The sequence below is a fragment of the Antechinus flavipes genome, chromosome 2 (assembly GCF_016432865.1).
Source record: "Antechinus flavipes isolate AdamAnt ecotype Samford, QLD, Australia chromosome 2, AdamAnt_v2, whole genome shotgun sequence".
Taxonomy (NCBI): Eukaryota; Metazoa; Chordata; class Mammalia; order Dasyuromorphia; family Dasyuridae; genus Antechinus; species Antechinus flavipes.
Genome location: NC_067399.1, coordinates 538,921,985 through 538,942,193, shown reverse-complemented (window position 1 = coordinate 538,942,193; position 20,209 = coordinate 538,921,985). Strand labels below are relative to the sequence as shown.

Below are 20,209 nucleotides of genomic sequence, written 5' to 3'. Positions count from 1 at the left end.
GCTGGTGCTTTTTAAAGAGAATAGGATGGACTGAGTACTCCATCCTCTTACCAAGTGCACACTCCATGAGTGGCAGCCACATGGTTGGAAGAATTCTACTACTGTGATTCAGTCATATTCACATTTCTTAATCTGCCCATCATCATCATGTCTGAAGTATTCACAGACCTCCTCCCCTGGTCTGAGATTTTATTGTCCAGCAGAGGTGGTGTGTGCTTGTGTCTTCCAGGACTATTATTGAAATAAGATAACAATTGCAAGTCATGCTTATATAAGCTTTAAGGTTCCCAGAATGCTTTTACAAATAGTATCTCATTTTATACTTGTAACAACTCTGGGCTGTAGATACTGTTTCTCCTTTTTTATAGATAAAGATACTGAGGCAAAGAGAATATAAATGATTTGCCAAAGATCATACAGCTAGTGAGTTTCTGAGGGCTAGATTTGAACTCATATTCTTGACTCCAGTTCTAGGGCTCAAGATAGCAGCTAAATAGAGAAGGAGAAACTTTGCTGGGCCTAGAGTCAAGAAGACTTATCTTCCTCAGCTCAAACCTGCCCTCATACTTATTAGCTCTGTGACTCAGTGCAAGTCATGACCCCATTTACCTCAGTTTCCTCATCTGTAAAATGAGCTGGAGGAGGAAATAGAAAACCACTTGTATATCTTTGCCAAGAAACCCAGATAGGATCATGAAGAGTCAGACATGACTAAAAACCAACCATCAATAACCACACAAATGTGGAAAAATTAAATATATATTATTAATTATGTGTTGTTATTATTATATTACATGTATTTATATATCTTGTTCAGGTATTTTTCAGTCACATACATAATTTTTATATGTACAATTTTTCCAATTAAAGTTTTTAGAGAGCAGAAGTCACATCTCACAATTGATTCATTCCTGAATCTAACAATTATTTGTGTCTCTTGCACATAACGTACATGTGTGTGTGAGAGAGAAAGAAAGACAGAGACACACAGAGACACACAGCGACAGAGACAGAGACAGACACACACACACAAAGTTGGGGAGAGAGGGAGAGACACACACACAGAGGCACAGGGAGAGAAACTCTGTGTGTGTGTGTGTATGTGTGAGAGAGAGAAAGAGAGAAAGACATAGAGAAAGAGAGACAGAGAGAAAGAGAGAGAGACAGAGAGACAGACAGAGAGAGACAGAGAGAGAGAAAGAGAGAGACAGAGACAAACCCATACAAAGTGGGGGAGAGAGGGAGAAGACACACACACAGAGGCACAGGGAGAGAAACTCTGTGTGTGTGTGTGTGTATGTGTGAGAGAGAGAAAGAGAGAAAGACATAGAGAAAGAGAGACAGAGAGAAAGAAAAAGAGACAGAGAGAGAGAAAGAGAGAGACAGAGACACACCCATACAAAGTGGGGGAGAGAGGGAGAGACACACACACACACAGAGACACACACAGAGAGAGAAACCGTGTGTGTGTGTGTGAGAGAGAGAGAGACAGAGACAGAGACAGAGAGAGACAGAGAGAGATAGAGACAGAGACAGACAAAGAGAGAGAGAGAGAGAGAGAGACAAAGAGACAGAGACAGAAAGAGAGAGGGGGGAGAGAAGAGAGAGACACACACAGAGAAACAGAGAGATAGTGAGAGAGACAGAGACAGACACAGAGAGAGAGAAAGAGAGAGAGACAAAGAGACAGAGAGAGACAGAGGCAGAGGTAGACAGAAATAGAGAAACAGAGACAGAGACAGAGGCAGAAGTAGACAGAAACACAGAGAGAGAGAGAGAGAGACAGACAGACAGACAGATAGACAGACAGACAAAGAGACAGAGAGAGACAGAGACAGAGGCAGAGGTAGACAGAAACAGAGCGAGAGAGAGAGGTAAAGAGACAGAGACAGACAGAGAGACAGAGAGGGTCGGAGAGAGAGAGAGGGTCACAGAGAGTGTTTGTGTATATGGGGGGGGTATTCTCTCCTTCTTACAAAGCTGACATCTCAGGTGGGCCCTGCTCCACCTTGGAGTTATTAAGAGGAATGTGTATTTGCCACTAATAACAACAGAAAGAAGCAGTTACCCACAGTCTAAAAATAGGATTTCTCACACACCCCTCCATCCCCCCAACCTTCTATTGGATCTGGGCCTTCTGGTAAGGGTGGGATTTGGATGTTGTTAGAACAGACTTCTCAATGATAGAAAAGCCTTGTTTCATCTTGTTTTAAAGGCACAGTGAGTCACCACTGTTTTGTTGAGATCAAAGTAACCATGCGCCTTTGGACAGCTGGGGTAGCCAGAAGTGTTTGGTCACAGGTCGGAACGGCTTTTATGGCTAAATTACCAAACATAACCCATTCACAGGAGGAAGGAAGGGGCTGATTATCTGTAGGATTTTAAGCCTGACAGAAATGACCAAGGGGAAACAATGGAGTCTTGTTTGCAAACCTTTACTCTCATTCTTCCTCTGAAGATGTCCCCTTTGCTTCCCAAGCCTTTCTCAGGGATTTCAGAAGGAATATAAAAATTTGTATCAAATTGACTCAAAAAATCTTCAACATGGTAGCCACTTTTGTTTGTTATTTATTGTGAATGTTTTTAAATAAAAAAATTAACTGACCAACCTCTACCACAGAATTAAATCATATGCATTTGAGTGTTGTAATTAATACACAGTAAATTCTTGGAGTAAGAAGTGTGGCACTTTGTTGATTGAGACTTAAAGACACCATTTGTACTTCATTTGTTATTTTTGGAATATAGAAGCTTTTTATTATTTTTTTCTTTTTTAAAAAATAAATTTTGGTTTATTTGAATGACCTTAGGCAAATTCTGGGCCTCAGACTTCTTATCTGTAAAATGAAAGTCTTGGACAAGATTATCTCTAAAGTCTCCTCCAGTGCTGCTGTTGTAGTATTCTGTGCTCTTGACGTCCCCTGATGCTTCTGCTGTTGTTCAGTCATTTCACTTATGTTTGACTCTTTGTGACCTCCATTTGGGGCTTCCTTGGCAGAGATACTGAAGTGGTTTGCCATTTCCTTCTAGCTCATTTTACAGATAAAAAAACTGAGGCAGGCAGGGTTAAGTGACTTGCCTGTCATACAAATAGTAAGTGAGGTCAGATTTGATCACAAGAATCTGAATCTTCCTGACTCCAGGCCTGATGCTCTACCCACTGTACTACCTAACTGCCATCATAGGTTGGTACATGTTTGTGTGTGAAATGAGTGTGCATCTCTTCTCAACTACTTTATATCTCTATCACTTGTATTTACACAATCATAGATTTAGACACCTAATTAATCTCTCACTCCTCCCTCATCTCTAGATGAGAAAATTGAAGCTTAGAGAGATTAAATGATTTGCTCCAAGTTTAGCTAGGGAGGAAGTAGCAGAGCTAGGATTGTATTCCCAGACTCCAAATCCAGCACTGTGTACTATACTGCACTCCTCTGGTGTCATGTCCTTAACCCAGCTTAAAATATAAGCTCTCTGTCTTAAGGTCAGGGACTGTTTTATCTCTCCTCCACCCATCTTTTAGGCATAACCTAATGATGAGTAAGTGCTTAGTAAGTCCTTATTAATTAATTGGTTTTTGAGAAATTAACCACTACAACTTGAGAAGAGCCAAGCCTAAATCTTAATAGATATTTCTTTTTCCTGCACAGATCCTTGGATGGCCGACTGCAAGTGTCTCACCGCAAAGGGCTGCCCCATGTCATCTATTGTCGCCTTTGGCGATGGCCCGACCTTCACAGCCACCATGAGCTCCGGGCCATGGAGATGTGTGAATTTGCCTTCAACATGAAGAAGGATGAAGTCTGTGTGAATCCCTATCATTACCAGAGAGTAGAGACACCAGGTACCATCAGGGGATGGGGAAAACTGTTGAATTCTGCTCCTGCAGAAAAGATGTGGAGGCTGCCTGTGAGAGAGAGAGAGAGAGAGAGAGAGAGAGAGAGAGAGAGAGAGAGAGAGAAAGAGAAACTCTCCTGCTCACTTTTTTTTTCTTTATTCCCTGATCCTGCTTTATTTCCCTTGCAGTTCTTCCTCCTGTTTTGGTCCCAAGACACACAGAGATCCCAGCCGAGTTCCCTCCGTTAGATGACTACAGCCATTCCATTCCGGAGAATACTAACTTCCCTGCAGGGATCGAACCCCAAAGCAATTACATTCCAGGTACATAGCGTCCAGAGGGCTGCTTCTGAGCTCTGGCCAGCTGGGGAAAGGACCTGGAGCTCTTGGGATCTGGGCCAGGATGATATGGCACAGAATCATATGCAATTCTCTTTACCTCAAATCCTCCTACTCCCCCCACCCCCAACTTAATCCTCTCCTGTTTGGTAAATGCTTGGCCTGCTGGCTGCCTTACTCATAACCGCATCTCCATTGGGAGGGGCCAGGCTCCCTTTAACTCTACGAGAACTAATGATGCTTTTCTTGGCAGGGAGGAATGGTGTAAACCTTTCCCTTTTTGCAGTCATTTATTTTGGAAATGGAAATAGAAAAACTCGGCATTTATGTAGCTCTAGCCCTACCTCCCTACCTCCTGCCAAACTGTTTTCAGGGTGTCTCTGATCATCCAAGTTCTCTCTGTGATGGGGATGAGTAATAGTGGTTTCCAAATTACAGACCTGAGGGAGGAAGGGAGATTGGGGAAGAAGTAGAGTTAAAAAACCCTCCACAGACCCATGAGTGATAGCATTTTCTATGAAGAGATCAATAAATGAGTCATTTAATTATGCTTACTATGTGCCAGGCACTGTGCTAATCTTTGGGCTTACAAAAAGAGGCAAAAGGTAGTCCTTAAACTCAAGGATGGGGGAGACAACATGCAAACATATATATCAAACTGTTTGCAGGGTAAATGGGAAATAATTAACAGAAGGAAAGTGCTAAGAGGAGTTGGGGAAGACTTCCTATAGAAGGTGAGATTTTAGTGGGGACTTCAAGGAATCCAAAGAGATGTATAAGTGGAACAGGGAAGACAGAGCATTTCAGGCATGGGCAACTGGCAGAGAAACATAGAGGATCTTTTTTTGTGGAACAGCCAAGAGGCTAGCATCACTGGATAGAAGAGTACATGTTGGTGGAGTGAAGTGTAATAAGCCTGGAAAGGTATGTGGAGGCTAGATTGTACAGAGCACTTTTATTTCACCCCCAGTTAGTTTAAATTTCTTGTGACTGAGGGACTTATTCACTAATTCAGAAAACCCATGACTTCATATCAAGACATATTATCTTCTCTGGAAAGCATAGTAGGCAAAGACATTATCTGAATTATCTGGTAGTCAGCCTTTGCTGATAAGCCTCTCTGACTCTGGCGAGGCTGCCCCTTACATGCCAGTCCAACCCAGGTTAAGTTCAAAACCCATTTGATTTAGTAAGGACCTGCCTGAGCTCATGCTTTCATTGGCTCAAACTTTTCAAAGTCCAGGATCATCTCCACCCCTGAATGAGCACCAGGGTATGAGTTTAGTGGAGGGAAGTTTGAATATTGCTTTTACTGTATGCTGGGCTTGATTCAGCGTCAGGCAAATCAGTTGGTGGTCCACAAGCATGTATTAAGTGCTTATTATGTCCCTCACATTGTGCCAAACCCTGGATAATAAGAAGTGAAGCAGTCCCTACTGTCATGGAGTTTACATTCTCTAGGATTGTGCAGTTTGGTTACTGAAATCATCAGAATTTTCTGGCTTTCCATTTTCAGATCCTTAATTCTCTTCATCCATTCAGCAGATTTTTGAATATCTACTCTGCTGGATACTGCAGGAAATGCAAAGGAACATGTAAGACATGAATCCTTCTGTGCAGGATGTTTTATTCTAGTGGGGGAGATAAGATATAGATGCATCTAAAGCTTTGTATGTGTATGAATAAACATTAAAATAATGAATAACGTAACACAAATAAGTGCCAGGTAAGGCTATAGAACATAAAAACTAGACAGATTTAAAGAATGGGAGAGGAGACATGGGATGGAATTATAAGGGAAAGGTTTCTACCAGAAAGAGTTCTTGAATTTGGCCTTGAAGGATGGACAGTTTAAGCTCTTTGCAGAGTTAGGTATTCAAGAGAGAAAGAATAGCAATGAACAAGGAAACTCAAGATCTTGTTGGAGAGATAGAATGTATACACAGCTTATTGTAACTTAAGCCAGTTTGTGTTAATGCTCCTTCGGAAGCTGCCATATGCTGCTGAAGACATTGAGTATGTCACCAGGTCCCATTCTCGATTGCTGGCTCCATTCTCTTTAGGAGTAGGGGAGCATTAGATTGAAAAGTCAAGCATTTTAAACCAGATTATATGGAGCCCTAAGACTTTCCAAGAGATTGAGCTCATTTAATATCTTCCCCATCCATTGTTTTTTGTTCTCTAGAAACCCCACCCCCTGGTTACCTGAGCGAGGATGGAGAAACCAGTGATCACCAGATGAACCACAGCATGGATGCAGGTCAGTCACTCTGGGGTTTGACTTTTGCCTGCATAGCTTGATTGTAATTCTTCATAGAATTTCAGCACTAGAGGGGACTCCGTTTACTGATGACATGCCCAAGGTCACATAGAAAATTAATGGTAGAGCCCAGACTACAATTAGGTCTTATTACTCTCACCCTTTAAATGACACCATATATAGTGCATAAACTCTTTTATTTCAAAGAATGTGAAGGAGTTTCCCAGTGGGTCTGTGTCAGTAAAGTAGATTTTAGAGGAAGGAGGTATGTGTAGACATGGGTTTCCTCTGACATAAGGAACTCCCAGTATGGAAAACTCCTTCCAAAATGCAAATCTATAACTAGTCTACAACTTTTTTAGGGTGCTGTCTGAAGGCATGTCAAAGAGTCTGTAAATATTTAAGGGGAGAAGGTCTGTGAACTTGGATGGGGGGAAATTACACTTTTATTTCAACATAATTGGTTTCTCTTATCATTTTATATTTTTTATTTTACTTTTATGCATTTGAAAATATTATTCTGAACAAGGTTCCATAGATCTCATTAGCTTACTAGAGGGGTCCATGACACAAAAAAAGACTAAAAGCCCCTGTAATTGAGAATGTGTGTGTGTGTGTGTGTGTGTGTGTGTGTATCCATCCAAGTGCAAAGGGGTTCAAGTCATTTTCCAGTCATGTCCATCTCTTTATGACCCTATTTAGTTTTCTTGGCAAAGAAATTGGAGTAGTTTGCCATATCCTTTTCAGTTCATTTTACAGATGAGGAAACTGAGGAAATTAAAATTAAGTGACTTGCCCAGGAAGTATCTAGTCTAGATTTGTACTCAGGAAGATGGTTTTCCTGATACCAGACTCCTCACTCCATCTGTAGTTCTACCTAGCAGCATATGAGTGGATGTAATATCTCTGCATTTCAAAGTAAAATAAATGTAAAATATATATTAAAATAGTCATTTTTTGATTATCTGACTTTAAAAAAATATCCAAAGCTATGACTCATTTCATTTCCACTAGAATGAAGTGTAGACTTAATTGCATTAAATTTTTTTAACTCTAAAGTCTGGGAGATCACCACAGACTAAGATTAGACTAATAGGGTTGAAAATGTACAATATTTCTTTAAAATTAATTTTAAAAATATTTATTTATGTTTTACAAAAAATATTTATTACTTCACAGTGGACATTTCCCTCCCTCCCCTTCTACCCCATGAGGAATACTTCAAAACTTCAAAATAAAGAAGTACAATTGAGTAAACAAGCTGACCTGTTGACTATGTCTGACCATAAATACCCCGTTTCACACCTGCGGCCCTCCACCTCTACAGGGAGGAGAGAGCCATGTTTCCTTACTAGGGTTCTGAAGTCAGGACCCATCAGTGCATGGATCAGAGATCTGATATGCTTCAGGATAGTTTTCCGGCACATCATTGAATCATTGTGTAACTTGTTTTCTTCCTTCTGTATTGAACTGCTTCAGTTCATTCAAATCTTCCCAAGTTTCTCTAAATTTTCTTTCATCATTTCATTTTTCACCGAGATATTTCATTATGTTCACATACAGCAGCTACTCTCCGGTTAATGGAGACTAGTGCCATTCTAGGTTTTCCCCCTTCCTTCTATGGACAAAAGATTCCCATGGTCAGGGTTGGGGGGGAGGGGGTTACTGCCTATTCTACACAAGGGGAGGGCGTGGCAGAGGTGGGAATAAGTGTGGTGGGCATGGAACAGTGAGCCTGGGTTGGCTAGAGCAGAGTTCCTATAAAGCCACAGTGAGAGACGAGGTCGGATAAATTACTAAACAAACTGTGTTTCGTGTAGTGACCAAGCGAGGAAGATGTTGGATTGACTCCTGTATTCCTGACTCAGGCCAGTTCTTCCACTTGAGCCACGTCTCCAGATGTTCCCATGTCATTTGTAATGGGACTGACTTGGCTCCTAAGCCAACGACTTCTTGAATTGAACCTCAGCTGCCACATATAACGTGTTTTGCTTTGCATGCGGTTATGCAAGGGGATGAAGCCAAGTCGATGTCATATCCTAATAAAGGCAGGCGAGCCTGGGCTTTTTGCACACCCAGAGACCAGACATTGCCGAGTCACCCTTCTTTACGCACAACTGAAGAGACTGGCTTTCGGTGTGGTTTCCAAAAGAAGGAGGGGGGAGAGTCACCTTCATTTTGCTAGAATAATTCAGATGAGGGAGGACAGGCATGGGTTTACTTGCTGAAATCTAGAGCTGGGCATCTTGACACCATTGATTTTTAGTGCTTTCCCTCGCTGGCAGTGTGGACAACATCTGGAATGCATAGAAAGCCTTTCTGAGTGAAATACTAAGTGACCACTTGGAGCCTACAGCTATAAAATGTTGGCACATAAGACGTCTACTAACCAACTTATGTCATATTTGTTCTATCTCTTCCTTCTTACCTCAAAAGCAATTCTTCATTTTTGAAGAATGGTTATTTTTCTAAAAATACATTTTAAAAAACCCTTTTGGGAATAGTGGTTGCATTTTGCCTCCTCTTCCCATCTTCTCATCTCTTAATCCCTTTTTTCTAATTCCCTTCATCCTTTTCTTCCCTTCAGTGTATTTAAAGGGCACTGTTGTCCATATGAAGCACTAATGATTACCAAAGTAGGAAATTATTTTCACAATTGTATAAAACAGCACTAGAGAGCACCTCCCTGCTCCATTAATCTTTGCTTGAAGGTGCCTATGAGAAAATCAATTTAGATGGTACTTTAATTACCAGCTACAAGTTACACAATGGTTTTCTAAGTGGTTGATGCATGAAAAGTTAGACACAGCCAGAATTGTCTTGTCTATCCATAGTAGGACTGCATTCAAACCATTCCAGACCATTCTCATAGCCCTCACGAACGATACAGAAAAAAAGTCAGACTGCTTGATATACCTTCTTTCAAGAAGAATTTAAATCAGCCCATTCTTTTTCTTCTTTTTTTCTTCAAGCCTTTGTCCCCAATCATCAGTTCCATTATTTTTATTTTTATTTTTTTGCTGAGGCAATTGGGGTTAAGTGACTTGCCCAGAGTCACACAGTTAGGAAGTTTTTAAGTGTCTGAGGCCAGATTTGAACTCGGGTCCTTCTGACTGATGCTCTATCCACTGCACCACCTAGCTGCTCCATCAGTTCCATTCTTTAAAAATCATTATAGTGGGAAAATTAGGCTCTTGCATTTTTATCAGTTTATCAAAAGACATCACTTATGTCCCTTGAGTTTGGGAGGTATTATATTGAGAGAATACATCTACTGAGTAACTCCATTTAGGACTCCACTCTTAGTGGGCATCATAAGTATTTAGACTTTAGGGAGATTTATATAGTATTTGGAATTTAGGTATTAGGGAGATTATATACTGAGTCCCAGCAGAAAAAGTCAAATACTCGCCAAGTTTGCCATGGTCTAAACTACTGGTAGTGTTACATACATTATGCTATTCATTCATCTAACAACAACTAAAAATGGATATTTAATTTTTATTATGTCAAAATTTTATGCTAATTACCATGGGAGATTAAAAAAAAAAGGATAAAACATAGGCCCTGCCCTCAAGACATGAATAGGTGAGTCTATTATACAGGAAAACACAGAAGTACAAGGTAGAAGTACAAGGTAGTATATGATGGCTGATACATACATATATTTAGGACTCTAGGAATTCAGAGGAAGATATTCATTTTATCATCATAGGGTTGGTAGGCATTGAATGAAATTGTCATAAGGAACTTTACATACTTTCTAGGAACAAATGAGTGATATTCAAGACATAGAAGTACAGTATTACCTTATTAAACTGTGACTTTAAGATTAGGGTTTTTTGGTTTGTGTTTCTTTTTGTTTGTGAAATCTAATTAGGGATAGAAGAAATGGATTTAGATGTGTGTGTGTGTGTGTGTGTGTGTGTGTGTGCACACGCGTGCACAAGTGAGTTCATCCCCACATTCCAGGGTGATCACTCAGTTATATGCCTTCTAGGGGAGTTTTGTGAGTTTTTTGAAACCTGAGATTGGGATTGGGATTTCCAGATGCTTGTCGATAGTGTTTAGTACATCATGCAGGCCAACCAATCAAAAGCTGTGGTTGTGGATAATTGCGAGAACTGTTGTCCCACTTGGCTTCTAATCCAACCTTTGGCTGACTGGGTGCGTGGGTATGGTGACCATATGTTCTGTATTTTCTGGGACAGTCCAGATTTCAAGTAGGGAAAAGTATATTTTTACTGGGTCTTTGTAAAGAGAATATCTTTTGTCTGACCATGTGTTCTGACTTTTGGCTTGGAAAAATATGGTCCCTGTATGTTTGGGCTGCTGAATAGGAGGATGTGTTTCCAACTAACCTTCACATTGCTTTTGTCAGCAATGAACAATTAGAATTCACTTTTGTGCGTATAAGAAAAATACCTTACAACTGGAACTGCAGAGATCATGTATTCTGAGCTCCTTTGTGATATGTGTTAAATGTTCAAAGACAGTCCTATTGTGACCTCAAATAATTCAAGTCATCGGGCGATTCATTAAACATTTATACTGTGCTAAGAAATATGCTAGATTCTAGGGACACACAGACAAGAACAGAATTGTCTTTCTCCAATAGGATCTTATATTTTACTATATGCATAGATAAGTAAATGTTAGTTAAGTAAGATAAGCAAATATGTTATATCTACATACTCCTGGGAATGGGATGGAGAGGGAAAGATGATGAGATGCCTTTGCTAGGTCGGCCTTGGTGTTCTGTTGGGTGTCTGGATGGGCACTGGAAGTGACAAATATTGACTTCTTAGGGAAGGGGTTTTAGAGGGTGAATTGTTGCAACAAATAAATACACATGTGTATATTCATGTATTTATACCTATATATCACAAGGTATTGGGAGTGGTGCATGTAGAATGCTAACAGTTGGGAAGATCATTAAAGGATTTATAGAAAAGGTATCAAGTCTTGGCGCCATTTTAAGCTTTAATAAAAGTCTTGATGCCATTTTACGTTTTGATGCCTTAAAATGGCACCACAACTTATTAAAATACTCCATAGAAAGTGGCATTTGCATAGAGCTATGTTCTAAGAGATTGAAGGGAGAAGGGACAACATTCTAGGTAATGGGGACAATCTGCACAAAAGCATGTTGTGTATGGAGAACAGCAGTGGTCAGTTCAGCTTGGTTGAAACAGAGTGTTTGAGGCAGAGCAATGTGGAATAACTCTGAAAAGAGAGATAACTGTTTTGCTTTTTTTCAGGTTCTCCAAACTTATCTCCAAATCCTATGTCCCCCGCACACAATAATTTGGGTAAGTATTTCTTCCTTTCCTTGATTTTGGCTAAGATGAATTGACTCCCACTGACTGGCTAGGGAGAGCCATAGTGATGAAAGGCTCATGTACTCTACCCCAGTGCAATCATTTTTTATCGATTGCCATGAAGGTTTCTAATTACAGTCTTGCATAGAATGGGAAAATTGAGAACTAGGATTCTAGGAAAGAAAACCATATGTCGGGCTATATTTCTCTTGGGCATAACGAATTGACTGTCTCCCAAACTTAAAGAACCAGTGGGTAGGTGCAGTCAGACAAGTGGAGGTATGTGGTTTGGTGCTTACTTTTTTGTTGTCCCACAAACTATTTTTCTCTTTTTCTTCTTCCTTTTCCTCTTCTTCTCTCCCTTCTTTCCCTTCTTCTTCCTCTCTACCTTCTCCTCCCCAAGAGCTGTTAAGAAGATATTCCAGATCTGTTTAGACAAACCCCTATAATCCAACAGCCCTCTCTCCTTCTATTAGGGTGCAAGCATTTTTAAAAATCCTTTTTGATGTAGGTGATAGAACCTATCACACATGGGGAGCCTGATAAACAGACTAAACTAGGTCTGATCCAAGGGCACTAATCAAATGTGATATCACTTCACTTACGCCTCAGAAAGGATATTGATGTTTAGGTTCTGAAGATCTAGATCTGGAGTTCTTAATCTGGACTCATAGATCTAAGATTTGATGGGTCTCTGATTTTGGATGGGAAAAAGGAAATCTTTATTTTTATTAATCTCTAAAATTTAGCATTTCCTTCAGTTACTTATAAAAAATAACAAACATGCTTCTGAGAAGGTGTCTGTATATGGGCTTCACCAAAGAGTGCCCAAGAGGAACATGATACACAGAAAGGATAAGAATCCTTGGTTTAGAGGTGGGAGATAAATTCCAGGGGGAACCAGTTTATTAGATGTTTTTAAACAAGCAAGACAGATTTTTCTTTGTATTTCAGTTGGAGGGGGCCTTTTGTTCCAAGTTTAGAGAGTTGGTTACTCTGGTCTTTGGAACTCGATTGAAATCAAATTCATCACGTTATTAATCATGGGAGATGGGAGAGGGGGAAAACTTAATATTTGTAACAGAGACAGTTGGAAGAAAATTGAAAACCAGACAATGGAAGAAAGAGGTTAAAGGGGGAGAGGGAAGAGGCAGAATAAATGAAGGTAAATACAGATGTGTATTTCTTTTAATCCAACTCACCCCACGCAAATACTTTAAAAAAAGTTTAAGGCAAGTTGTAAAATATGACAGGGATATGGTTTAACTTCTTTGTGCAAATGATTTCATTGTTAGTGTTGGGCGTTGCACAGGGAAAATCAAATTCCTGATGTGAAAGGACTGTAAGAATTATTAAAAACAAACTCTCACAACTAGAAGCTATCTTATGCCCATGAAATTAAAGACAGAGATTGTGAACTCGACTCTTTGCTTCTAGTCTTTAAGTCTTGCTGTTTTAATTTTAAGTCTTGAATATTTAACACTATGCTTGGAGACCAGTTCTTTAAGAAAGAAAAACATTTTAGCAAGTTGGCCCTGGCTCACCAGTGTTTGGGGTTTTATTTAGCACTCAGCACAGCACCTGACACATAGTAGGTTCTTAATAAGTGTTTGTTGACTTTTTAAAGAAACATAATTAAAAAGGCATTTGTTTTCTTGGGAGCAACTGGGAGGATTGTGATACCCACTAAGTGATTTATAGATCATTTTTCCTAACTATACCCTGACATAGTTCCAAAGAAGGAATTAATTTGAACTTCCCTTCATAAGATGCAGAAAGGAAAATGGAATTATAGAAGGAAAATCATTTAAAATGGTAGAATTGGAGGGAACTTGGTGACATCTTGTCTAACCAACTCTTTGTTTTTTGGAACTCCTGGGTGCTACACATCAGTGCAAAGGGTTTTGAAAGGGAAAAGAAATGTTATTGAAAATTGGTCCTATGTAGCATGTGTGTTCAGTTCATGTGAAAAATCATAAAAGATTAATTAGTCTAAGCTGGTCATATGACCAAAAAGTTGATTTCTTACAGACATAGAATCATTCAGTTCACTAATAATGTGTAAAGCAAAATCATTATATTATATTATTACATCACAATACATATCAACCTGAGTTCATAAACTAATTAGTTCTATTTCTTTTCTTTTTAAAAAAAAAGTTAAAAATGTTTTTGTCTGAATCCTGTTTATGGACAAGGCATTAGGTAAACTTAGGAAAAGAGACAAGAAAGCAAAGATTATTAAAATCAAGTTTCTTATAATGAAATAAATATAGTGCTTCAAGGAGAGTATAATAAATCCGGGAAAAAAACATTTTTAATGGGTTTTATTGTTCTGCTATTTCTAATTTGGGCTTTCCTTGGTTGATCCTGAGGTCCAGCAAAGCTATATTGCCAGATTTTTAAAAAATAGTTAAAAAGAGGAGATGAAAAGATGCATGTTCTGGGTAGATCTTAGTGTCCTGGTGGATGTCTGAATGATCATTGGAACAGTCTCTCAAAATATTGGCTTCTCAAAAGAAAGGGGAAAACAAAGACTTTTATAGAGCAAATTGTTGCAACAAATATTGTTCCCAATCAGAAAATATTTTCTTGATTGCTAACATATCTTTTTTACTCATCAAGAGATTTATAACATTGTTAAATTCAGAATAACATTGATTTAAAAACAGAAGGTTCTCTAACCATTAGTGTTGTGTTGTTTGGATGACCTTTAAAGCCCTGTCCAGCTCTGAATTATGATAATATGATCTTATCTGTGTGTCCTACTGATGGCTTAAAAATTGTGCTCTGTATTAAGATCACAAAATCATAGGTTAAAAGTCATCCAATCAAGTTTATGTCCTTTCCATTTGCTTTCTTCTCTTCATTGGGGGCACAAGTTGTCACCTATTTTTATGAGAAGGTGAGGAAAAATGCAATTTTCCTAGTCTATCCTGGTTATTGCTCTCCCTCATCAGTGTGCTAGTAAATGTTTAACAAGCAGATCTCCAGAGAGAAAATAAGCATGAAACACTAAAATTTAATTTGCATTAATTAAAGTGCATCATCACTTCCAACTTAGACAATCAACAAAACAATAAACCAAGCTCTAGATTTGTAGAGTTTGCTCATTTCCAGGATACAGCTAGAAACTTAAGTCAAATTTCAGTATCTGGTTTAAAGTAGCTTAAGCCCATCCTTAGCACCTGTCTCTGTTCTGACTGTTCATCCGGCATCTCCACTTGACTGAATCAAAGCGAACTGTGTGACATCACACTACTTTGTAAGGAAACTGAAGGGTTGGCGATCTCAGTAGAGTGTTTTCAGAAACCCCAGCAACAAGCCTTGAAGCATAGTAGAGGTGGGTTTGTCAGATTTGATTGAAGATGAGGAAATGGCATGTGATTTTCCTGTTGTCTTACAAAATTGGGGTGTATGTGTGTGAAAGAGAAAGACAGAGACCAAGAGACAGAGAGAATGAATGTGTGCATTCCAGATTTTCTAGAATGTATAATTGAGGAGAAAAATGGGGGAGAGAGGAGGGAGATTAATGATCTTGTCTAAGAAAATTCTTCCAGGTGAATAAGTTACTCCCTGGCTATACCTTGGGGAACTTAGGGATGCGCATTAATGCTTCAAACAAATTTAGGTATCATTTAATGCCCTGAAGCAGCAATTTATTAATGATGTAAAGGTATTAGTGCATCTACCCAGAGGCCTTCAGTATCCAATGAACAGCTTACTTACTTGTTAGAAAAAACTCCAATGGGGGGTCTCCTTTATAAAAGAACTCCCATTTTGGCTCTTTCCAAACATAACTGAGAATAGGTGCTTAGAAGATTTGACACTTAATGGTACAAATGGGATGGGGTGGGGAGGTACAGGGAGGAACAATATGTGAACTTCTGGGCAAGTTATTGGATTTCTTCAAGCTTTTGCTAGATAAATTAGTGTTAGATTCCAAGCATGAAAGTGCCCGATCATTTTACCTTTTTTTTTTTTTTTAAACCATTTCTTCTGCTAAATTTGGCTTCTGTCCTTGGCCCACTGGTTCCTTTAGATTTTTACATTATATGTGTTTCCCTCCTTTCCTCCTCCCTCTTTATCCCTCTCATTCCCAACTGGATTTAGTTCATTTACAGATGTTTTTAATAGAAGTTTCAGTTGCCAAGTATTGCCTTCTGGGTTTTCTTCTTTTTTTCTTCTTCTTTAAACAAAACAGAAAGAGTATGCCAGTGCAGAGCTGATCTCAATATTGAGGTCATTCAGTAAGTTTAATCTGGCAGAGAGCCAGCCCTAAATTAAGGCACTCTGTTGTTCCCAATGGAGAAGTCATGTGATCTCTGCTCTAGAGAGCGCTTGGGTGGCTCATTGCTGATGCTATAGGTCCAGTCATCCTAAACACTTCTGCTTTGGCAGAATAAATGAGAATCACTGGGCACAAATGGGCAGACAGAAGAGGGAAAAGCTGTGGGGTGCAAGTCAGTCTATAAGTAGCCAAAGGTATTTGGGAGATAATTTGGAAAGATGGAAGGAGGGTGTTGGAGAAAAGAAAAATTTCATCATGGGTACTCAGGGATAACAACTAAGTGTCTGGGAGCAGTACTTCTCTAGGAATCTGGTCGTGTTTCGAAATAGAGGTTAACTAACCTAAATAACGCTATCTCAAAAGCAGCTGTCAAACTTTTCTTTGGCTCAACTACACAGCTCCCCAGAACTGGCATCTTCCTAATTAAGTGTCAAGCTCCTGCATTGCAAATGTTTTCCACTAGTTGCTTTGATACGATGTTGTGTTGTCTGTTCAACATGTCCTTGGGAGATGCAGGGATGTTTGGCGGAGACCTCAGATCTGCCTGGGAGGGCCCACTGACTCAAGCTGCTGTTATGATGAGCTCTGAATTCTGAAACGTCTTAGGCTGTTGGTCTTCCAAACTAGCCTTGATGAGGGACATTGTTTCAGTATTGGGTCAAGCAAGAAAGCAGGAATGGGCAGATTTTTTGACTTTCTTAACCTGGTTCCTTGGATTCCCAAGGGATCTATGGATAGATTTCAAAGGATCCATAAACTTGGGTGGGAAGTAGAATTACATCTTTTTTTAATAGAATTGATTTCCTTTTGTAATCCCATGTTTTATTTCATGCATTTAAAAATTTCTGAGGGGTATATTTCCTTCACTACACCATCAAAGGAGTTCATAACACAATCTTATCTCCATCTTATATCATAACCGTGTCACTTGACTCTATCCTATGGAATGGAACAAGGATGACTCTATATTTTCCATATTGATACCATGGAAAGAACAGACATGAAAGCAGTATCAGAACCAATGAATGAAATCAATAAACAATTTATTAAACTTACAGGCATTGAATGTGCAAAACTAAAAATGAAACCGTTCTTCACCTCAAGGAGCTTATATATTCAAGGGAAACAGCATGTTCCAAATGAAAGCCATTTTTTTTCTAACTCATATACTTTTCCTCATTCATGTCATGAAATTTTAGGTCTGCTGATTTGATTGGAGTCATCAATTGAGCTAAAAATGAAATTGTTCATCTTTAGTTGGCAATTCATGAAGCCATAGCAACCATGTAGTTGAGCCATCTACTCAGACCCTAATTAGTTTGGAATGTTTTTCCGAACCAGACTTTTAAATTTTTTTAAGTTTTTAAGGGGGTCAGGCTTATGCTTTAGTCTGGTTATTTCCTCCAGAGTAAGAGTGTGCTGTAGGAGGCAGAGAAGAAGACTTAAAAATTAGCTCCTGAATCTCAGGGTGAAATTCTTTTGTTCTTTTGTGTGTGGGCTACCATCACAGAATCAGGAGCTATAGCATAGAGAACCTAAATGTTACATAAGATAAAACAAACCTTTCATGGAACCTGTATAAAAACACTACTATAACACATAGAATTTTACAGTGACCTTAGGCTGGTAGAATTAGAATAAAATCTATTACAGATCTAGTTTACCTGGATTTCAGCAGAGCTGAAAAGTTCAAATCATGATATCTTTATGGACAGGATGAAATGTCACAGGACAAATAACCATACAATTATTTGAATTTAGAGCTAGTAAATGACTGGATTTAAAGAATAGTTGTTATCCAGTTCATGTCACTTTGGAAAGAAATCTTTAGTGAACTGTGTCATGCATCATGTTGAACATTTTTATCAATGGTTTCAGATAAAGACACAGATGGCAGACTTATCCAAAATGCAGATGCCACAAAGCTTTAAGGGATAGCTAACACATTGGATGACAGTCAGTATCCAAAGAGGGAGAAAAACAGGCTAGAGTGTTGGTCCAAGTTTTTTTTTTGTGGGGAGGCACTAGAGACTTTGATCAGGAACAGCTTTATATGGGGTGTTTTAGCTGAGTTCTGAAGAATAGAGGGATTTTTACATGATCTTTGGAAAGAAATGACCTGAGATATGTAGTATGGTACTTGATTAGGAAAAGATAATCAGAGCAGTTAGATTTCTTGTGAGCAAGAAAGGAGTATGGCTAACTTTTGGGAACCTTGGAAGAATGATCAACAGAGTGAATTTGAGAAGGGCTGGGATAGTTTTGCACTAATTTCTTTGAATAACTGCCATATTTCTTAGCATTAAGGATGGCATATACTTTTAATTTCTTTGATTAGGTTGGCTCGTTTTCTGAGATGACTGGTGCCATTAACTAGTAACCTGTTGCTTTTATGTATACCTCAAGCACTTCTTCATGTAAAAATTTCTAGGCTAAAAATTTATCTGATAAATGAGATCAATTTCTTGTCCATAATATCATTTTATATTTATAGCATGATTTATGCTTTTCAAAGAACTTGTCCTAAAACTGGCTCATTTGATCTTTACAAGTTTTACATCAGGAAAGGCATTGACAAAGTATATGGAATTCTGCCTTATGACTATATATGGCTTACATGAGACAAGTTTTATCCCCAGTTCACAGACGAAGAAACTGCCCAGGAGTGTTTTGAATGAGCTGTGTATACAAGGTCGCATAGCAACTTTGTATTAGATCTGGGAGTGGAATGAAGGTCTTCTGATTTATCAAATCAGTGTTTATCAATTATCAGTGTTCATTTTTTTCTCTGTTCTTTCTTTCTTTCATAATTAATTATAAACTTAGTTGGCAAAAAAATCCAAATGTACAAAGAAAAATAAAACAGATTGTCCATGATCTTGTAAACTTTCCAACATATATTCAGTTTGTTTAAAGGAAAAGTCTACTTTAATCTTAATAAGAATTACAAAATCATTCCATCTCTGTAACCCTTTTGAACTGTTGAAAAATTCCCTTTTAATCTGAATTTTGTTATCATTATTATTTTTAGAGTTTTTGCTTTTCTTTCATCCTTCTCCATTACCTTGTATAAATCTGATTTTTTTAATGAGTGATTCTCATGGCCATATTGCTCAATGACTTGCTTTGTGTCTCTTTGTGTCTTGTGCAGATCTGCAGCCTGTCACATACTGCGAGCCAGCCTTCTGGTGCTCCATCTCCTACTATGAACTGAACCAGAGGGTGGGGGAGACTTTCCATGCCTCTCAGCCTTCCATGACTGTAGATGGTTTCACTGACCCATCCAACTCGGAGCGCTTCTGTCTTGGTTTATTGTCCAATGTGAACAGGAATGCAGCTGTGGAGCTTACCCGCCGGCACATTGGTAAACACATCCCCCACTTCACTGCTTGCCTTCCCATAGTAGACTGGAGCAGAGGGGCTCTTTGCTAGGGAGCAGTGGGAAGTGTGTCTCACTCATTGCTGTTTCATTGAGAAAGTATAATTCCTCTGACCAAGTTTCCAGCCTCAAACATCATGGTTCTCTGGGGATAGTCTTTCAGTTATGGTTGTCTCTGCCTTTTTCTTGACCTGTTTCCCTCCTTCCACCTAAAGATACAAAAGTTTTGGAAATTTTCAAGGCAGGAAACAAATGAACTTATCTTGGGGGAAGAAATAGATGATGGTGAAAAATGTAAATGTATGCAATATAGGCTGGTTTTTTTGTTTGTTTGTTTGTTTTGGGGGGGGGGTTTTTTTTTTTGGTTCTTTGAGCAGCAGGTGATGTACATGCTGTTACAGCAAAAAATGTTCGATTTGGAGTGGAAGGCCTTGGGTGTGAATCCCAGCTCTGACACTTGGGGAAAGTCACAACTTTCCTGGCCCTCAGTTTCCTCATCTACAGTATAAGGGAATTGGCCTCTGAGAGCCCTTCCAGCTGCAAATCTGTGATGCTTTGACTCTTGACATAGTCACATAGTTGGAAAATATAAAAATGTATCTTGCATATGTATAAATTACTGTTATATTTAGAGATATGAAGGCAGACAGAAAAGAAGCCAAGTTGGGGAAAACATTTTAATATGTTTAAAAAGCATAAATTCTAAAGGGAGCCCCCCCCCCCCCCCCACACACACATACTTGATTTTTCTAGGCTTAGTGTCTCTATTTTCATTCTCC

The 20,209-nt window shown here is 39.0% G+C and overlaps 1 protein-coding gene across 2 annotated transcripts in view; it reads left to right on the top strand.

The window, feature by feature from the left end:
• Nucleotides 1-20,209, top strand: part of SMAD3 (SMAD family member 3) — a 156,876-nt gene that overhangs the window by 124,521 nt on the left and 12,146 nt on the right. For both annotated transcript variants that reach the window (XM_051980804.1, XM_051980803.1), the window contains exons 2-6: nucleotides 3,654-3,847; nucleotides 4,030-4,164; nucleotides 6,365-6,439; nucleotides 11,701-11,751; nucleotides 19,203-19,415. In XM_051980804.1, coding sequence (XP_051836764.1) covers nucleotides 3,654-3,847; nucleotides 4,030-4,164; nucleotides 6,365-6,439; nucleotides 11,701-11,751; nucleotides 19,203-19,415 — 668 coding nt within the window. The remainder of the gene's footprint in view (nucleotides 1-3,653; nucleotides 3,848-4,029; nucleotides 4,165-6,364; nucleotides 6,440-11,700; nucleotides 11,752-19,202; nucleotides 19,416-20,209) is intronic.